The sequence below is a fragment of the Gorilla gorilla genome, chromosome 6, assembly GCF_029281585.2.
Source record: "Gorilla gorilla gorilla isolate KB3781 chromosome 6, NHGRI_mGorGor1-v2.1_pri, whole genome shotgun sequence".
NCBI lineage: Eukaryota > Metazoa > Chordata > Mammalia > Primates > Hominidae > Gorilla > Gorilla gorilla.
In genome coordinates, this window is record NC_073230.2 from 94,214,323 (window position 1) to 94,233,543 (window position 19,221).

General features: G+C 35.1%; 1 protein-coding gene across 12 annotated transcripts in view; it reads left to right on the plus strand.

Annotated features, from left to right (window-relative positions):
* The window catches only part of SGCE (sarcoglycan epsilon), a 70,777-nt gene that overhangs the window by 31,631 nt on the left and 19,925 nt on the right, over window positions 1–19,221 (plus strand). For all 12 annotated transcript variants that reach the window (XM_019031480.3, XM_004045771.3, XM_004045773.5 and 9 more), the window contains 2 exons: window positions 1,235–1,307; window positions 5,671–5,869. In XM_019031480.3, coding sequence (XP_018887025.2) covers window positions 1,235–1,307; window positions 5,671–5,869 — 272 coding nt within the window. The remainder of the gene's footprint in view (window positions 1–1,234; window positions 1,308–5,670; window positions 5,870–19,221) is intronic.

The window sequence follows — 19,221 nt, forward strand, 5'->3', positions numbered from 1 at the left end:
TGTATGTTTCATTTGAGCAAAAGTTCCTAGTTTGTTTAATGGCTAGTCTTAATTTTAATGTCTGGTGTGAAATTAATTGATCATGTGTCCCAACAGATAACAGCAAGGAAATAATTAAATATGACGGAAATTTGACAAATCCTGGAGAGAGAGGTTCTTTTAACTTTATGGAGTAATATGCCTTTCAAAATATATACCTTTTAAACATTGTTAAAAGTTTGAAATTATTTATTTCAAAATTCTTACTGTTCTAACTCAGTATTTTCAATGACTGCAACTTATTTTTTGACACGTGTAATGTATAAAAATCTTTGATATTTGTCTTAAAATGCACAAGATATTTATTTTTAGTTGAAGTCAGTTTTATCCTACTCTTTTGTCTCAGTGTCACCTCCAGCTGCAATCATTCCCAGAAGGTTAGTGCTGGGATTCTAAGATTTTGACACAATCATTTGTTTTTTTTTTTTTGAGGTACTGCAGATGTGTCCGAATGATTTAATATCTGTTATAAAGTTAAATAGGCCTTAAGTTTTGAAGCCATATCCTGTTTTTGGCCTTTGCTTTGTGTGTTGTTTGCACTGGCTGTTTCTGAATTGACTTTGATGTAAGTCTATTGGCTCTGCAAATGTTTACTAATATTTGCCCGTATGAAGGGATTGATTTGTGTTTTTGAGCATGTTCCATAAGCTTCATGGACTATGATCCTTACTACTTTACTCCCATCGTAAGTGAGATATGATTTCCAAAGGGTTATTTATGACATTTTTTGACTGATTGGGGTGCAGTTTAGTACTAAATGCAAAAAAACACAAAGATATGCTTGTTTTAAAGTGTACTTTTCATTATAATTCTTAAACTCCATTTAAAAGTACAAAAATTATTGTTTTTTTTTTTGAAATCTTAGAACATCACCGGTAAGTAATTCATAATGGTTAATCCATTTACTAATGATGCATCTGCATTGCTACCAGTGCTTAATGGCCTTCTATGAAAGAGTCTTTCTGATTTTAACTTTTTGTTTCAGTACATTAAATAGACCTGACTAATTATTTATTTTCCCATAATATTGCTAAAAGCTCTGAGTTCTCATTGCCCAGAGAAGGAATATTTTGTAAGTATATCAACAAATAATGAAAATGGAAAGAATGACAATTTGTTTTCATTTTAATCCTTAATGAATTTCATTTTACAAAGAACATTTCACTTCTTTAATATGGTTTTCCTTTTATAATAGATAACTGCCTACAACAGGCGCACCTTTGAGACTGCAAGGCATAATTTGATAATTAATATAATGTCTGCAGAAGGTAGGTATGAAAATATGTTGATCATTTCTTATTTACAAGAAGTATTTCATTATGTTTTATAACTACATAAAATATAGTTCAGAATTTTAAAATGCCACATACCTAATATAACTGATGAAATAATAAGATGTAGAAAAGAAAACTAAGCAATATGTAATTTATTATAAAATATTATGGTGTGTTATGATGGTGAAAACTCAGATAGGAAGCCAAACAGATAGTCCTCTTATTTCTCTAAGCCTTTTTCATTACCTTAAAATGGGACTAACAGTAGCATTTCTCTTATAAGTATGGGGTAAGGATTCACAAGTTAAGGCTGGAGCACTGCACTCCAGCCTAGCTGATAGGGTGAGAGCCTGTCTCAAAAAAAATAATTACTAACCAGTTTTATTATTTTATTTAAAAATTTACTGTAGGTAATAGTCTATGTGATAATATAGGGTTTCTGGAAAACAACCATAACTTAGGGTACCATTTCCTTCCTAAATAGTTTATAGTGTATTAGTAATTCAGCAATTTAAAGTTTCATATGCTCAAATTGTAAGTGATTTCCTAAGAATTTTGAAGGTTAGGGATAAGGAAGTATTCTCAGAATTACACTCTCAAATATTTTAATCAATTGACTGGGAAAATATCACCAAATACTTTGTAGTTAATTTTCTTTTTTTTTTTTTTTTTTTTTTTTTGAGATGGAGTCTTGCTCTCGTCACCCAGGCTGGAGTGCAATGGCACCATCTCAGCTAACTGCAACCTCCGCCTCCTGGGTTCAGGTGATTCTCCTGCCTCAGCCTCCCGAGTAGGTGGGATTATAGGCACCTGCCACCACGCCCGGCTAATTTTTTGTATTTTTAGTAGAGATGGGGTTTCACCATGTTGGCCAGGCTGGTCTCAAACTCCTGACCTCATGTGATCCACCTGCCTTGGCCTTCCAAAGTGCTGGGAATACAGGCGCGAACCACCACACCTGGCCTGTAGTTGAATTGTATAAATCATGGAATAATCCTCCCTATGTTAGATATCATTTATGAGAATGACAGGAGGGAAACTGATCCAGAATTTTTTCCCTCTAAAAACAAGAAAACAATTGTGCATTCTTGATAGGGGAATTTTTGCTTCTATTTACTAGTGCAACTAAAAACAAATGAGCAAACACCAAACATTTTATCAGAACGTACTAATTTAGCATTAATGATAATGCAGTCAAGGCTGGGTTAAAAATTACTTTTACACGATATGAAAGAAGGAATTTCTGTAAAATTAAACATGTGTATGGAGAGATTGCTTGAACACTTAAACCCCCTTAAGTGAATGTTTTCCCCCAGGTGTTTACCGGTATCAATTGTAGACAACAAATATGCAAGTTTAAAATTTAAAATGACCTTCATATATGAAAAGCAAGTCCAAGTGCCAGTTCTGTGGCCCTGGACAGAAGACTCCCTGTCCACTCTGCCACTCCCCAAAGGCTTTTGGTAGGTATTTATGTTTGGATCAGGGAGATTTTTGTTCTTGACTACAGTGGTGATTGGATGCTTACATGCTGTCTAAGCTGGCCCTGTAGAATTGGAATACACTTAATGAGCAGAATAATTGAAAAGTTTCCTTCCTCCTTAGGAATTCATCATTACAGTTATAAAGTTATACTACAGTGGCCTTGGACCATCTCACCTCACCATTATGCTCTCAAAGGGACTCGAAACTCTGTCAGGTGTGAGAGTCCCTACAAATTGAAAGCTTGTTCTATAGTTTGAACTTCTTCCTTCTCAAATCTAGTCTCAGTGCTGTAGATACAGATTACTCAAGGCATCTCAATAGATGTTGTTGTTGACGTATGAGGACCTGTGGTCAAGTAGATACTAATGGAAGACTGCTAGACAACTGTAGGATTGAAAATTGGCAGCAGGGCTCTTTGTCTAAATAACGGGTTTGGAAGGTGTGCTAGTGAGAAGGAGTAGTAGACAGGTTTTAGAAGCCTCCACCTTTACTCCAGGCAGTGCTTGTTCCTCTGCTTTTTATGTAGGGTTAGTGGCCCAAACCTATTTTAACCACTGCACTAAAGTCCATGCATTTGTCCTTGCTGGTCTAGACAACAAATGTATATGTGCAGTAGGATGTACATGTTTGAGCATGGCCTACACTCATGTTATTTATCCCAGATTAGATTTAGGAAAAGAAATAACAAAAGTTATATATCAGGGTAATCATGCTCTGTCCAACTCCCTGCCCAGCTGTCTCCTGTTCTGAGAGACCTAATGGGAAATTAGTCATGTAGACTCACACCGCATGAAGCTCATGGAGAGTACATAAGGTGATTCTCTAAATTGGGTTTAGTGCCTCAGAGGCCTGCCACCAATCTGTTGGCCTACTGTTCTCTTGGCCTCTGTGATTTCCAAATATAGCAGGCATGGGATTTCCCCAGAGTTAGAAAGCTGCTGTGACTCATCTCTGGGAGGCCTGGCAGCAGCTCTTGGATGGGTAGATAGCAGGCAGCTGCCCAGCTCAAAGCCTCTGAGGGGTGTGGTGGCAACCACAGGCTTTGCAGCAGGTCTCAGAAAAGGAGCCATGAAGCTGGGTCACGTGGAACAGGAAAAGCCAGATAATAATTCTCCAAAAAGTAGCACTGATCATAAGAAAAAAGTTTTAGATACTTTTTAAGAAACCTGGATGTAAAAACATTGAATGAAATGAATAGATTTTAGACTTCTGGCATATTCAAAAGCTGTATTTGTATTATTTATAAATATTTTATTATTTATTGCCAAGAAACTTTCTCATAACACATTTCTGCATGACTATTTCTAGGTATGCAGATAAATGTAGCATGCTTAAGCTATTTATCTGTATAAAACAGGAAATATGTCTATAAAACAGGAAATTTATTTGCATATATGAGAATAAATATATTTTAGATTGCAGATGGGCTATACATTAAGGAAATCTAACAAAATTGTAAGCAGAACAAGTGACAATATAGGAGATAAGCAAAGAGCTTTCTATGATTAGGGCTTTGAAAAACTAAATCTTTAAAAAGTGATGACCACACTCTAGAAAACTCTGTTGAAAATTCTGAAGCCGTAGTTTCTTCTTTGACTTCATCTCAGGCATCAAATGTCCTTTAATAGGATGCTTCATAATAAATAAGTTAACCAAGATTTTAGGTACTTAATGTAATTTTTATTTTTTGTTCATTAAATAAAAGTGGAATATCTTACAGATACATGAATTTTATTGAAATAAATGAGAGGATATACATAGTGTAATTACTACTGGGGACTTAAAATCTGTGTAGCACCTAGAAATATTTTCTTGTCTTTTTAAAGTAAAAATTCAGATAATCAACCTTTTCATATTATTATAATTAGAGCTAACATTTAATATTTTATAGGCTCCTACTATGTTTTGGGAGCTCTGCTGAGCACCTTATATATGCAGTCTCTTTTAGCATAGATAAAAATCGTACGAGGTAAGTTCACATTATGAGATAAGCTTCTGGACCTCTCTAAAGATAAGCTTCCACATATGAAAGTACAATGAAAAACACAAGCAGCTACTCACCCTCTTGTTGTGAGAATTAAATGTTCTAATTCACCTAAGTCCCCTAGCTTGGCCTGCCTCATAGTAAATACATTTAAAAATTAACCTTTATTCTTACAGAAATATTATTAAATAAACAGAAAGCTATTATTTATCATAAGAGAACAATTAGAATATAGAGAGTGATTATTTGTAATTGAAGAGTAGCATTTGAGTAACAAATTATATTTACTTACAGTTTCTCATATTGAAAGGCTGAATTTGACATGGGTTTGTTTTAAGATGTTAATCATGAAATATTTAGAGGGAAATTTTGATGACACATTGCGGAGGAAAAAACACTAAATCTCCAACAATGTGAAGTGGAATTCCATGAGAACTTTATAATTTTTCTAGAATATTTAATTATAGTGTGATTAAAAACTGTGGAATTGTTCTGGTTTTTAGAATTCCTTTTGGACATATAATTGATTTTTATTTCAGAAAAAGTAATATTTTAGCATGCTCCCCAAAAGATCAGTAATATTATAAATTTAAAATGTAGATTTAGCTTTTCTTAGTTGTTTTGCCAAATTCTATAACTATAAATTGCCCTGATGAGCCTCTGATGAGCCTTGGATTTTATTATATTGTAGATAAAGTTCTGTTTCTAATGTCAGTTATGTTTTTAGATACATCCTCTGTTAAACAGAAAGCCTTTAAAGTCAGTATTAATATTGCTTCCTGCTGCCAGGATTATGACAGAACTCAACAAATCGCAAATTGTTCTTTTGTTTCCTTTTTAAAAGACTACTTCATTAAAGATATGCATGCTCTTTTTTACCAAAATTAGACTTCCCGTTGCCATATCAAGCAGAATTCTTCATTAAGAATATGAATGTAGAAGAAATGTTGGCCAGTGAGGTTCTTGGAGACTTTCTTGGGGCAGTGAAAAATGTGTGGCAGCCAGAGCGCCTAAATGCCATAAACATCACATCGGCCCTAGACAGGGGTGGCAGGGTGCCACTTCCCATTAATGACCTGAAGGAGGGGTAAGCAGACCTTTATCTGATTGCCTTAAATATAGGTTTTTAAATATGGTGATCTTATCAAACTTATTATAGATGGAAGATGGCCTATTGCATTTTTCTTTTTAATAAGAAATAGGTATTGTAAAGATATGAACATACTAGTAATTTTCTATATTGACAAAGATGTTGTGTTAGTGGTTTTTTATATCTCAAGTTCCTGGTCTGTGAAATCTAATTGTAGATGAGGATCAGCATCATAAATTATAGCACTAAGTCTTTTGTACCTTCCATAAAGAAGCTGATTATTTAGGGCCATGAATTTCAAAGGAAATTGACGCCCCAGTTATTAGCTGCAGAAGGATGCACAGACTGCTGTAACTTTATTCTAGGAAACTATTTCTTCATCTTTAACATTCTTTCCACCATGTGTCAGTGACTGATGGCTGGGGTGGATTTGAAACCCATTCCTGTGACACAAAGGCCTAAAGCCTGACCTTGTCACTCACAAGCTGGGTGACACTGGGCAAACCCTGAACTCCTCAGTGCCTCAACTTCCTCATCTGTTCCTGTGGGGATTATGTTCTCCCTCAGAGTTGTTATAATGATTAAGTGAGGTAATGCATTTGAAAGGTATTTGTCAGTTCTCAAGCTGTGCAGATAGAAAGCATGACTTCTGACCTTGTGGAGGTCAAGAAAGAATCCTGCCTGGGTAAAGTTATTATCAAGACAAACTTTGATCTTTAATTTTTAATCTGTAGGTTGAGGCAGATTTGCTTTTCCTCCCTCAATCCTATAAAAGTATAGTCTGTGGAATAAATCACATTTTGCATAGCATATTCCCCTTTCAACTTCTTCGCCCATAATCCTGGAAACACTTTTATACAGGTGATATCTAGAATTAGCTAGAATACCTGGATTAGTAAGAATTAAATTTAAGGATAGCTTTAAAGGAGAACTATGTACACGTGGATGCAGTCTGTGGGAGTAGGTAAAAGGCAGATGGGGAAAAACAGTGAGCTGTAAAGTCCAACTTAAAAATTTCAGAATTAAATTTTATCTTCTGTTTTATAGCAATGGATTTTGAAATCGGTCAAGCATACATAGAAGTCCTTTGAGGAAAATGGTTGCTTTATCTCTTGTCTATGTACCTAGTTGGCTTTCTATATGAAAACATAATTCTAGAGCTTAAATTTTTACTTCATAGTTACAACATGATTCTCTTTCCTATAAAGTAATTAAAGCAGAACCGTGGAATGAGATGAATGGGGGTATCTTCCCTGAAGGCATTCTCCAAATATGGGGTTTTTTAAACAGTTTTCTTAAGGTAATGTGTTCCACAATTGTTAAAACAATGACCAAATAATGTCGGAGGAAACAGCACAAAAACAAGGCATTGGTAGAGTTTTTCATTGTTGTGCTTTATTCTGGTCTCACTTTTTCTCGTTAGTAGTGCAGGTCCCACCCGTCGAGGTACTTTTAGAACCTGAACTAAACTAAATTGAACCAAGCAACTCCATAAACCAAACTGTGACCTAAAGCACTGCTTTCCAACTATGTCTAGCCTGAAAATTGCCAATAGAATATTACTAAAAATATACATAGGTTCCTGGCCTTTGTTCCCCCTAGAGACTGATTCTTTGAGCCTAGGGCTGGGCCTGAGCATGTGAGTCTATATTAAGAACAGAATTTGTGTCCTACAAGTACTTGTTTGAGAATTCAATCACTAACTGACTGACCCCCAACACCTGCTAGAGGGTGGCACATACTGTCAGATATTTGAATCAGTCCCGTGGCATTTATTTGGACTCTTGTCTCAGATCCCTTCCCAACTTGAAACGCTTTCCATGAGTTTTAATTTAATGTTAAGCCTTAATCTTTACAAAATATTCATATGGAGTCTTTTAAAATAGCATTTCTATAAATTGTACACAATGCCAACTCTATTACTCCAGTGTGTCTGTATACAAACACTCATAAAATAAAATCTTACTTGAGTTATAATTTGAAAGAAAAGTTTGTCGCTGCAAATGATTTTGCATGTTTTCTTTAGTTGTTATATAAAATCATGGTAATAGAAACAATTTTTTAGCCCTGTTGCCTTAAATTTAGAAAAAAAATCCAATGCTTAACTAATACTTTATTTCCTTTTTACCTGTGTATATTATGATTTTTAATTCACTTAATATGCTTTCTGCCTTTGTATATTCTTTTGAAAATATCAGGGGCTATAAATCCTTTAAAAATGAAATATTAAAAAGATCAAGAAATAGGTTCAGAGCTAGCAAAGGAATTATATCCCTTGTAAAAATTTTTGTTTAAAAATATATTCATACACTTCAGAAGTATTAACTAGGCACCTAATAAATGTGCTTTGTGTAATACTTAGCATAAGTCTTAGTCCCAGATTTAAGAAAAAGATCTCCATGAAATTATTTCCTATTTATTACACATGTCAGCCACAAGTAATAAGTGCAAAATTTTTCATATTTCATATGTATAGTCAGTTAAACAGCAGATGACCAAGAGTAGCCCTCAGTAGTAGACCCTCAGAGTAAATCTACTACCCTTCTACTGCCTGAAGTGTCATTAAGTGTCAGTCCCCATGAGCCCAACCTGCAGCATCTGAGCTCCTCATCCTTCTTGATGAGCATTTTTTTTAATCTCTGCAGAACTCACTGACAGCTTTCAAACTTCTCCTAAATCAAACAGAAAATGATTATGAAGATTTACTTCAAAGTGAATAAGCTCCTGCAAAGGAAGGCTGAGCCCTCTGAGAAGATTCATTTTCACTTGCCAGACTGATAACCCCAAGGCAACTGTGCTGTTTCTGGGCATGGTCTTGGTGCTACTTTTCCTCCTGATGCTGAGCCAGAGGCTAAGGCCTTGTGGATGTATTTAGCCTGGGATAAAGCTGGTGGGAAGAAGAGCAGGTTCATATTTCATTCCAGGCATGTCATGGCTGCCAACCACAGGCGAGTGATGTAGTGTAAATGGTGGCTATGAAGGGAATGATGGGGTGTGAGGATTAAAGAATATACTCACTTTTCCTAAGAGATTGTCAAACTTACCACTATTTCCTCTGGTTACCAAAGCATGTGGATCCAGTTTCAATCAACAACAGAGAATCCTAGTTTATTCTCTAGACCATCTCACAAAGTACTCCCACTGATTGTCTGCTTTTTGCTGTATGTCAAAGGCCTCAGTGAGAAGTTATACTTGAGGAAAAGAATGGAAGTCAATGGCTGCCCAATATTGGTCTGATGGAAAGTCATGATCCTGGGCCAATTTCAATAGAGTTCTGAAATTGTCTCTATCTATGGTAACTTACAGAATTGCCCTTTATCTATCTATCTATCTATCTATCTATCTATCTATCTATCTATCTATCTATCTATCTATTTATTTTGAGACAGAGTCTTGCTCTGTCATCCAGGCTAGAGTGCAGTGGTGGGATCTCGACTCACTGCAACCTCTGCCTCCTGGGTTCAAGCGATTCTCCTGCCTCAACCTCCTGATTAGCTGAGATTACAGGTGCCTGCCACTGTGCCTGGCTAGTTTTTGTATTTTCAGTAGAGATGGGGTTTCACCATGTTGGCCAGGCTGGTCTGGAACTCCTGACCACATGATCCACCCGCCTTGGCCTCCCATAGTGCTGGGATTACAGGCGTGAGCCACTGTGCCTGGCTGAATTGCCCTTTATTCTTAAATGATGTCCCTCCTATAATTTTGGTACAAATATCCTTTCTTTTATGGAATAGTGGTGATATAGAAATATTTGCAAATGCCTTTAATAAAATTGGAAACCTGTATCAATTTTTATAACAAAAAAACAAATGAAGTCAATGCAACTATATGTTTAATATCTACTCTTCTGAGTTCTATCATTTTTTCTTTCATAGTTTAAGGTTTATTCAATATTTTTTTAATGGGAGAATATTTTATTAGTCTTTGGAGTACAGTGATTTTAAAAACACAATCTAGGCTTGCAGTCTACTAGGGAGCAGGCAAATAATCAGATAACTAAAATCAGTGTTTTAAGTACCACAATTGAGGCATCACAGAGAGGGCTCCTCTCTCACTACATTTCTACACCTGAAAAAGGTTTATAGAGGAGCTGAAGGCTGACTGAGTTGAAAATATAAGTACAAATTAGCCTGCTGAGAAAATGAGAAATGGGAACGCTATGCAGGGGAAAGGGCTTGGGCGAGTACCATAGGTAGGAGAGAGCATAGTGGATTCAGAAATCTACTTAGTGTGGAAATGGAGAAAGAGATCCAGAAGGGGCAAAGACCAGACCATGTAAGACATTGTCTTCTGGGAAAAGTTATTTGGATTTCATCCTGAAGCATTAGGGACCTGTGCAGGAAATGGTTGATACTAAAATTTTTGTTTTAGAGAGATCACACTTGTAGAATAGGGAAGACTGAATGGAGGAAATGCTGTGTGGATATAGGTGCTGGGATTTTAGGGGACCCAATAGCATCCATTTTCCCCTGCCAGAGGATACATGAAAAAGAGGAACATGAACACATGAAAAAATTCTTTTAGAATTTAGTGCCAATAAAACATTTAGGTCTCTAAGGAATAGTCATGCTTTCCCCTCTCTAATGATGAGAACTGTGACATTTACTGTGTTTTTTTTTTTTTTATTTCAATTTGGGTACAAGAAAATTAAGTGCCAAATGCAGTGCTCTGGCTTGCAAGAGAATTATTAGTCCTGTCGAGTTTTCAATGTTTTCCTAATTTCTGGTGACTTTTTCACTTGTTTATTTTATTATATGTGTTTTGCTATAATCCCATACATCTTTCATTCTTTATTTTGTATCTTACTTTTTGATTGATTAATTGCAGGTATGTACATTAGAAAGAAGTGGGGTGGAAGAAAAGGCAGGAAGTTTCGTGCTGCTGCTTTTGAGTGCTCAAGATTTCCCAGGCAACATGTAACATATATGGACATATTCTTCTCTAAACTGTCTTTTATCTTCTATATACATAAAATAACAAAGTATATTCATTAATTGGGCAATTAGGAAAAAATACAATCATTGGATCCATTTATTTGGCTATTGCTGGAAATGGTGGAGTTTCTACTTAAATTGTTTACCATTACTTGTTTCTTCACATTATAAATCTAAAGGCCTCAATAAATGCATTTTACCTCAAAGAAGAGAAATTGAATTGTTCAAATTGGAAGAAAAAAAATTCTTCACAAGAAACAACTCTATCTAGTGCACTCCAGTCTCTAGTCTTTTGAAGTACCAGGTTTTGTTAGCATTCATTGAGAGCCTTATACTTGATAATAGCCGCCTGTCTCATCTGTTTATACACATTTGAAATTTTGAAAACATGTGCTAGGGTCATAAAGGTAAAGATCATTCTCATTTTCACTTCATACAAATTTTAAATTTTGACATAACAACTAGTTGAAAGGAAAACAACAGATTATGAAAAACATAATTTTAGCATGTGTAGCATAGTTATTATTACACATGGACTCAGACAAAATTACATATTTTTAAAAGCCAGCATGTTCAAACTTAGTGATTCTACAAAAGAAGCCATAAATATACTTTTTAAAAAAACTTAATGAGACAAATCCAATATCTCCTGCTTTTGAGCATGACATCTGTGTTCCGTTTGTTTTTAAACTGGTATAATGCTTTTCATTCATGCATTCATTTAGCCAATAGGCTACCTGAGGACAGTGGCAAAGACTGGGTTCAAGGAGCACCATTAAGGGGCTGTTCCTTCACTCCCTGTGGAAGGTGATGGTGACTAGAACTACAGTTGTAGCAGTGGGACAAAACAAAGTGGACAGGTGTGTATGAGAGTTATTTCAGGGTAAATGTCAGAGACAGATGATGGATTGAATATGTGGAGAGAAGGAGAGGAGTCAAAGAGTTGGTGCTTGAGTTCATGACTTGAGCATTTGGGGATGTCAATCACCAAGAGAGAAGAAGATAGAAGGAGGAACAGGTGGAGGTGGGGTGGGGTAATGATGAGCTCAGTTTGGAACATATTAAGTTGAAAAGCTTATGGATCATCCAAGTAGAGATGAAAGTAATTTGGCAGTATGTGTCAACTGTCATAAAAATGTTTCTACTTCTAGACCTCTCTTTTAGGATAGTCACATTAAAGAATATGCAGAGATAGTCTTTGTAATATTATTTATAACTTCAAAAAATTGGAAGCAACTTAGTTGTCCAACTCTGAAATAATTGTGGAATAAATCATGTGTACTTAAAAAGAAATTATATTGCCATAAAACTATAATTACAAAGATTACAATGTGGAATATGCTTATGATGCAGTAAGTGAAAAAGCAGGATACAAAATTATATTTTAGAGATTATTGCAATTAGATTAAAATATATGCATTTGAAAAATATTCTGCAAGGTACATTGGAAAATGAAAATAGTTCTTTTGGCAATATAAATGAGTTTTGTTTTTATACCTCAGGTTTTCTGTAATGTTTTTATATTGGTTTTATAATTTAAGAAAAAAACATTTCAAAGCATGAAGATCTTTTATGCCCATTTACGTTACCTTGAGAGGAATTAATTAAAAATCTTACTAATTGCAAATACAAATCAATGTCTTGGCTAAGCAAGAGGGCCATTAACAGTTGTAAGAAACATTCATTTAATCTCTGTCCTTACAAATATGTTTCACAATTACCAAGGAAAAATATGGTGTTGCCTTGGTAGTTACTAAAAGGATAGAAACTGAATGTATGCGAGGCTTAAAAGTAATAACTTGTTTTAAATTGAATATGTTTATATCCTCTGATCATCTAAATACCAATGGTTTCTCATCTCTACTTTTGTTCTGAATTTTTAATTTGATCTTTAATTTTGCCCATTATTTACTATTTGTTTCCCAAAGGTACAATAGGTTTTTTAAAAGATAATCTTTCAAATGAACCTTAAATCCTAATATAAATTTGATGTGTAGAGCAAATGAATTTGTGTGAACATATTCTCGAACACAGTTGTCATCTCAGGCTTGGTCGTGACTTCATATTTACATTTACATAGCTTTGAACTTTTGTGCTGTACTTTTATTTCATTTCATTTAAAAAAAAATAACAGCTTTATTGAGATATAATTCACATATCATACAATGCACCTATCTAAAATGTACAATTTTAAATCGTGACTTTTAGTAAATTCAGTCATGCAATCATTATTATAACCAATTTTAGAAAGTTGTTATTATCCCAACACCACACACCCACCCTTGTACCCATTAGAAGTCACCCCCACCCCCACCCCTACCCCTAGGCAGCCACTAAGGAACTTGCTGTCTCTATAAATGTGCCTATTCTGGACATTTTGTATAAATGGAATTATATAATATGTGGTCTTCTTTGACTGGCTTCTTTCACTTTGTATAACATTTTCAAGTTTCATCTATGTTGTAGAATAAATTAGTATTTCATTTTTAATCGTGGAATAATATTCGATTTTATGGATATGCCATCTTTTGTTTATCAATTTATAAGTTGATGAGCATTTGGGTTGTTTCCACTTGTTGACCATGAATGATGTCATTGTGAACATTCATGTACAAGTCTTTGTGTAGACATATATTTTCATTTTTCTTAAGTATATCCCTAGGAATCGAGTTGCTGGGTCATATGGTAACTCTGTATTTAAGATTTTGAGGAATTGCCAGACTGTTTTCCAAAGCAGATGCATTTTACATTTCCACCAGCAAAATAGGAGAGTTCCAACTTTTCCATATCTTCACCAGCACTAGCTATTATCTGTCTTTTTGATTATAGCCATCCTAGTGAAAGTGAAGTGGTATCTCATTGTGGTTTTGTTTTCTATTTTGCTGATGGCCAGTGATGTTGAGCATCTCTTCATATGCATATTAGATATCTGTATATCATATTTGGAAATAGGTCTATTCATATCCTTTGCCATTTTTAATTGAATTATTCATTTTTTGATTAAGTTATAAGAGTTTTTATATGTTCTATATACAAGTCCTTTATTAAATATATGATTTGCAGATATTTTCTCCTATTCCATGGATTGTCTTCACTTTTCTTAATGGTGTTCTTTGAAGCACAGAACTTTTTTATTTTGATAGAGTTCAATTTATTTTTTTTCTGTTACTGCTGGAGCTTTTGGTGTCATATTTTAAAAATCATTGCCTAATCCAAGGTCATATTTACACCTGTTTTCTTCTCAGAGTTTAATAGTTTTAGCTCTTAAAGTCTTTGATTTTTTTGTGCGTATACTATTTTTAAGAGAATTTTTAGGTTTATAGAAAAATTAAGCATAAGGTGCAGAGATTACTTTTGCATCACCTCCCCCATTATCAACATCCCCCACCAGAGTGGTACATTTGTTACAAATGATGAACCTACATTGACAACTCACTATCACCCAAAGTCCCTACCTTACATTAGGTGTTACTCTTGGTGGTTTATATTCTGTGGGTTTGGACAAATGTATAATGACATGTTTCCATCATTATAGTATCATACAGAGTAGTTTCACTGCTTTAAAAGTCATCTATGTTCCACCTGTTCATCCCTCCTTCCCCCCAACTTCTGGCAATCATTGATGTTTTTACTGTCTCCATAGTGGTTTTTCTTCCAGAATGTCATATAATTGGAATCATGTAGTCTGTAGCCTTTCCATATTTGCTTATTTCACTTAGTAATATGCTTTGAAGTTTCTTCCATATCATTTCATGGCTCGATAGCTTATTCCATTTTAGCACTGAATAATATTCCATTTTCTGGATGTACCACAGTTTAATTATCATTCACCTACTGGAGGACATCTTGGTTGCCCCCATATTTTGGCAGTCATGAACAAAGCTGCTATAGATATCCATGTGCAGGCTTTTGTGTGGAAATAAGTTTTTAACTCCTTTGGGTAAATATAGGGAGAGTGATAGCTGGATCATATGGTAAAAGTATGTTATGTTATAAGAAACTGCCAAGCTGTCTTCCAAATTGGCTACACCATCTTGCATTCCCACCAGCAATGAATAAAAGTTGCTGTTGCTTCACATCCTTGCCAGCATTTGATATTGCCACTGTTCTGGATTTTGGCCAATCTGTGTGTTGCGTATCTCACTGTTTTCATTTGTGTTTCCATGATGATATGTAAAGTGGAGCATCTTTTCATGTGCATATTTACCACGAGTATAACTTCTATGGTGAGGTGTCTGTTAAGGTCTCTGGCTTTTTGTTGTTGTTGTTTTTTAGACAGAGTCTTACTGTGTCACCCAGGCTGGAGTGCAGTGGTGCGATCTTGGCTCACTGCAGCCTCCGCCTCCTGGGTTCAAGTGATTCTCATGCCTCAGCCTCCCAAGTCAAGTAGCTGGGACTATAGAAGCACGCCATCTTACACAGATAATTTTTGTATTTTCAGTAGAGATGGGGTTTCGCCATGTTGGCGAGGCTGGTCTCAAACTCCTGGCCTCAAGTGATCTGCCCACCTTGGCCTCCAAAAGTGCTGAGATTACAGGCTTGAGCCACTGCATCTGGCCTCTGGCCCATTTTTAATTGGATTGTTTGTTGTTTTATGTTTTAAGTGTTTTTTGTATATTTTGGATAACAGTCCTTTATCAGATATGCATTTTGCAAATATTTCCTTGTAGTCTGTGGCTTTTTGTACTACTGGCAGTGTCTTTTGCAGAAGAGAAATTTTTAATTTTAATTAAGTCCATCTTGTCAATTCTTTCTTTCATGGATTGTGCCTTTGGTGTTGTAACTAAAAAATCATCGTCAAATCCAAGGTCATCTCGATTTTCTCCTCTATTATCTTCTAGAAGTTTCATAGTTTTGCATTTTGCATGTACACCTGTGATGCATTTTGAGTTAATTTTTGTGAAGGGCATATGTATCTAGATTCATTTTTTACATGTATAAGTCTAGTTTTTTCAACACCATTTGTTCAAAAGACTGTCTTTCCTCCATTGTATTGCCTTTGCTCCTTTGCCACAGATTAGTTGAATAGATTTATGTGGGTCTGTTTCTAAATGTGTATTCTGTTTCATTGATCTATTTTGTCAATTATTTCCCAATACTACACTGTCTTGATTGCTGTAGCTTTATAGTAAATCTTGATGTTGGGTAGTGTCAGTCCTCAAAATTTGTTCTTCTCCTTCAATATTGTTTTGGCTATTCTGGGTCTTCTGTTTCTCCATATAAACTTTAGAATAAGTTTGTTAATATCCGCAAATTAACTTGCTGAGAATATGATTGAGATTACATTGAATCTATAATTAATTTGGGAAGAACTGGCATATGGACAATATTTAGTCTTCCTATCCATTAAACATGGAATATCTCTCCATTTATTTAGGTCTTATTTGATTTCTTTCATCAGTTTTGTAGTTTTCCTCATACAGATCTTATACCTATTTTATTAGACTTATATTTATATTTAAGTATTTTATTTTGGAGGGTACTCTGTCGCCCAGGCTGGAGTGCAGTGGCACAATCTCGGCTCACTGCAACCTCTGCCTCCTGGGTTCAACCCCTGGCTCAGCCTCCTGAGAAGCTGGGACTACAGGCATGTGCCACCATGCCCAGCTAATTTTTGTATTTTTAGTAGAGATGGTTTTGTCATGTTGGCCAGGCTGGTCTCAAACTTCTGACCTCAGGTGACCCACCTGCCTCGGCCTGCAAAACTGCTGGGATTACAGGTGTGAGCCACCACACCCGGCCTGTGTTTTTAATTTCAAGTTCTACCTGTTCATGCTGGTATATAGGAAAGTGATGGACTTTATTATATTAATCTTAGTATCAGCTCTATCAGCTCTTGCCTCATGTATTTTGATGCTTTCTGTTTTGGAAGGTTATTACTGATTCCTGCAACGTTGCTGTAATCACTGACTAGTTTTAGGAGTTTTTAATCAATTCTTTTGAATCATATCATCTGCAAAGAAAGACAGTATTTAATCCTTTCAAATCTGTATACTTTTTGTCTTCTTTTTGTCTTTTATTACATTAGTTAGGACTTCCAGTATGATGTTAAAAAACAGTGATGAGAGGCAACATTCTTAACTTTTTCCTGATACTAGTAGGAAAACTTCAAGTTTCTCATCATTTAGAGTAATGTTAGCTGTAGGTATCAAATTGAGGAAATTCCCCTCTATTCCTAGTTTACTATTTTTTTTTCCCAAATTGCCATTGGATTTTGTCAAATGCATTTCCTGCATCTGCTGATGCTGTCATGTGATTTTTCTTCTTTAGCCTGTTGATGTGATATTAACTGATTTTTGGATGTTGAATTAGCCTTGCATAACTGGGGAAAGTCCCAGTTGATCATTGTGTATAATTCCTTTTATACATTGTTGAATCTGATTTGCTAATATTTTGTTGAGGATTTTTGCACCTGTGTTTATGAGAGATGCTGGTGTGGTGTGTAGTTTCTTTTCATGTAATGTTGTTTTCTGGTTTTGGTATTAAGGTAATTTGGGTTTCATAGAATGAGATAGGAAGTATTCTTTTGGCTTTTGTCTTCTGAGAAATATTGTAGAGAGTTGGCATAATTTCTCCTTTAAATGTCTGGTAGAATTCAACAGTGAACCCATCTGGACCTGATGCTTTCTGCTTTAGAAGATTATTAATTATTGGTTCAATTTCCTTACTACATATAGGCCTGTGCAGATTATCTGATTTTTTTTTCTTCTGCTTACTTTGGATTTCATTTGTTCTTCTTTTTCTAGTTTCCTGAGGGGGAGGTTTCAATTATTGATTTTAGATCTCTCTTCTTTTCTGATGTATGCATTCAATGCTATGAATTTCCTTCTAAGTATTGCTTTTGCCAAATTGTAAACATTTTGATAAGTTATGGTTTCATTTTTATTTAATTCAGAATATTTTCAAGTTTCATCCAAGATTTCTCCTTTAATCCATGTGCAATTTTTGAAGTATGTTGCTTAGTCTCCTAGTAGTTTGGGATTTTTCAGTTATCTTTTGATATTGAGTTCCAGTTTAATTCTACCGGGGTCTGACAGCAGACAGTGTATGATTTCCATTCCTTTAAATTTGTTAATTTTTCTGGTCTGGAATGTTGCTAAATGTTTCATGTGAACTTAAGAAGAATGTGTATTCTGCTATTTTTGGATGAAGTAGTCTCTAAGTGTCTATTAAAACCTGTCGACTGATGATGATACTGAGTTTCACTATGTCTTTACCAATTTTCTGCCTGCTGGTTGTGTCCATTTCTGATAGAGAGATGTTGAAATGTCCAGCTATAATAGTGGATTCATCTGTTTCTCTTTGCACTTCTATCAGCTCTTGCCTCATGTAATTTGATGCACTGTTATGAGGCATATACACATTAAGGAGTGATTTATGTTCTTAAAGAATTGACCTCTTTATCATTATGTAATGCCTTTCTTTGTCTCTGATAAGTTTCCTTGCTGTGAGGTTGGCTCTGTCCGAAATTAATATAGCTCCTCCTGCTTTTTAGTTATTGTTAGCATAGTATATCCTTCTCCACCCATTTACTTTTAATGTATATGTGTCTTCCTATTTAACGTAGATATTTTTTATAAAGAGTATAGTTGGATCTTGTTTTTCAATCCACTCTGACAGTCTCTGTCTTTTCAATGGGGTATTTAGACCATTGATGTTTAAAGTGATTATTGAGGCCAGCCATGGTAGCTCACGCCTGTAATCCCAGCACTTTGGGAGGCAGAGGCAGGCAGATCACCTGAGGTCAGGAGTTTGAGACCAGCCTAGCCAACATGGTGAAAACCCATCTCTACCGAAAATACAAAAATTAGCTGGGTGTGGTCGCGGGCACCTGTAGTCTCAGCTACTTGGGAGGCTGAGGCAGGAGAATTGCTTGAACCCAGGAGGCGGAGGTTGCAGTGAGCTGAGATCTGCACTCCAGCCCGGGTGACAGGGCGAGACTGTGTCTCAAAAATAAAATAAAATTAAAATAAAATAAAATAAAATATAAATCTACCATATTTGTTACTGTTTTCTGTTTGTTGCCTTTGTTTTTTGTTTCTATTTTTGTCTTCCACTCTTTTCCCACTTTTTATAGTTTTCATTGCGCATTTTTTATGATGTTTTCTCTCTTTTAACATATCAGTTGTATTTTTTAAACTGTTTTTTACTGATTGTCTTAGAGTTTGTAATATACATATATAACCAATCCAAGTTCACTTTCAAATAACACTACACTACTTCCTAGGTATTGCAGGTATCTTATGATAAAATAATCCCTGTCTTTCCCTCATCTCTCTTGTATCATTGCTGTCATTTATTTTGCTTATCTATAAGTGTATATAAACATATATGTAGATATATACATTTATGGATATATGGTGAATAGATTGTTGCTATTATTATTTTAAACAAGTTATCTGTTAGATTAAGAAA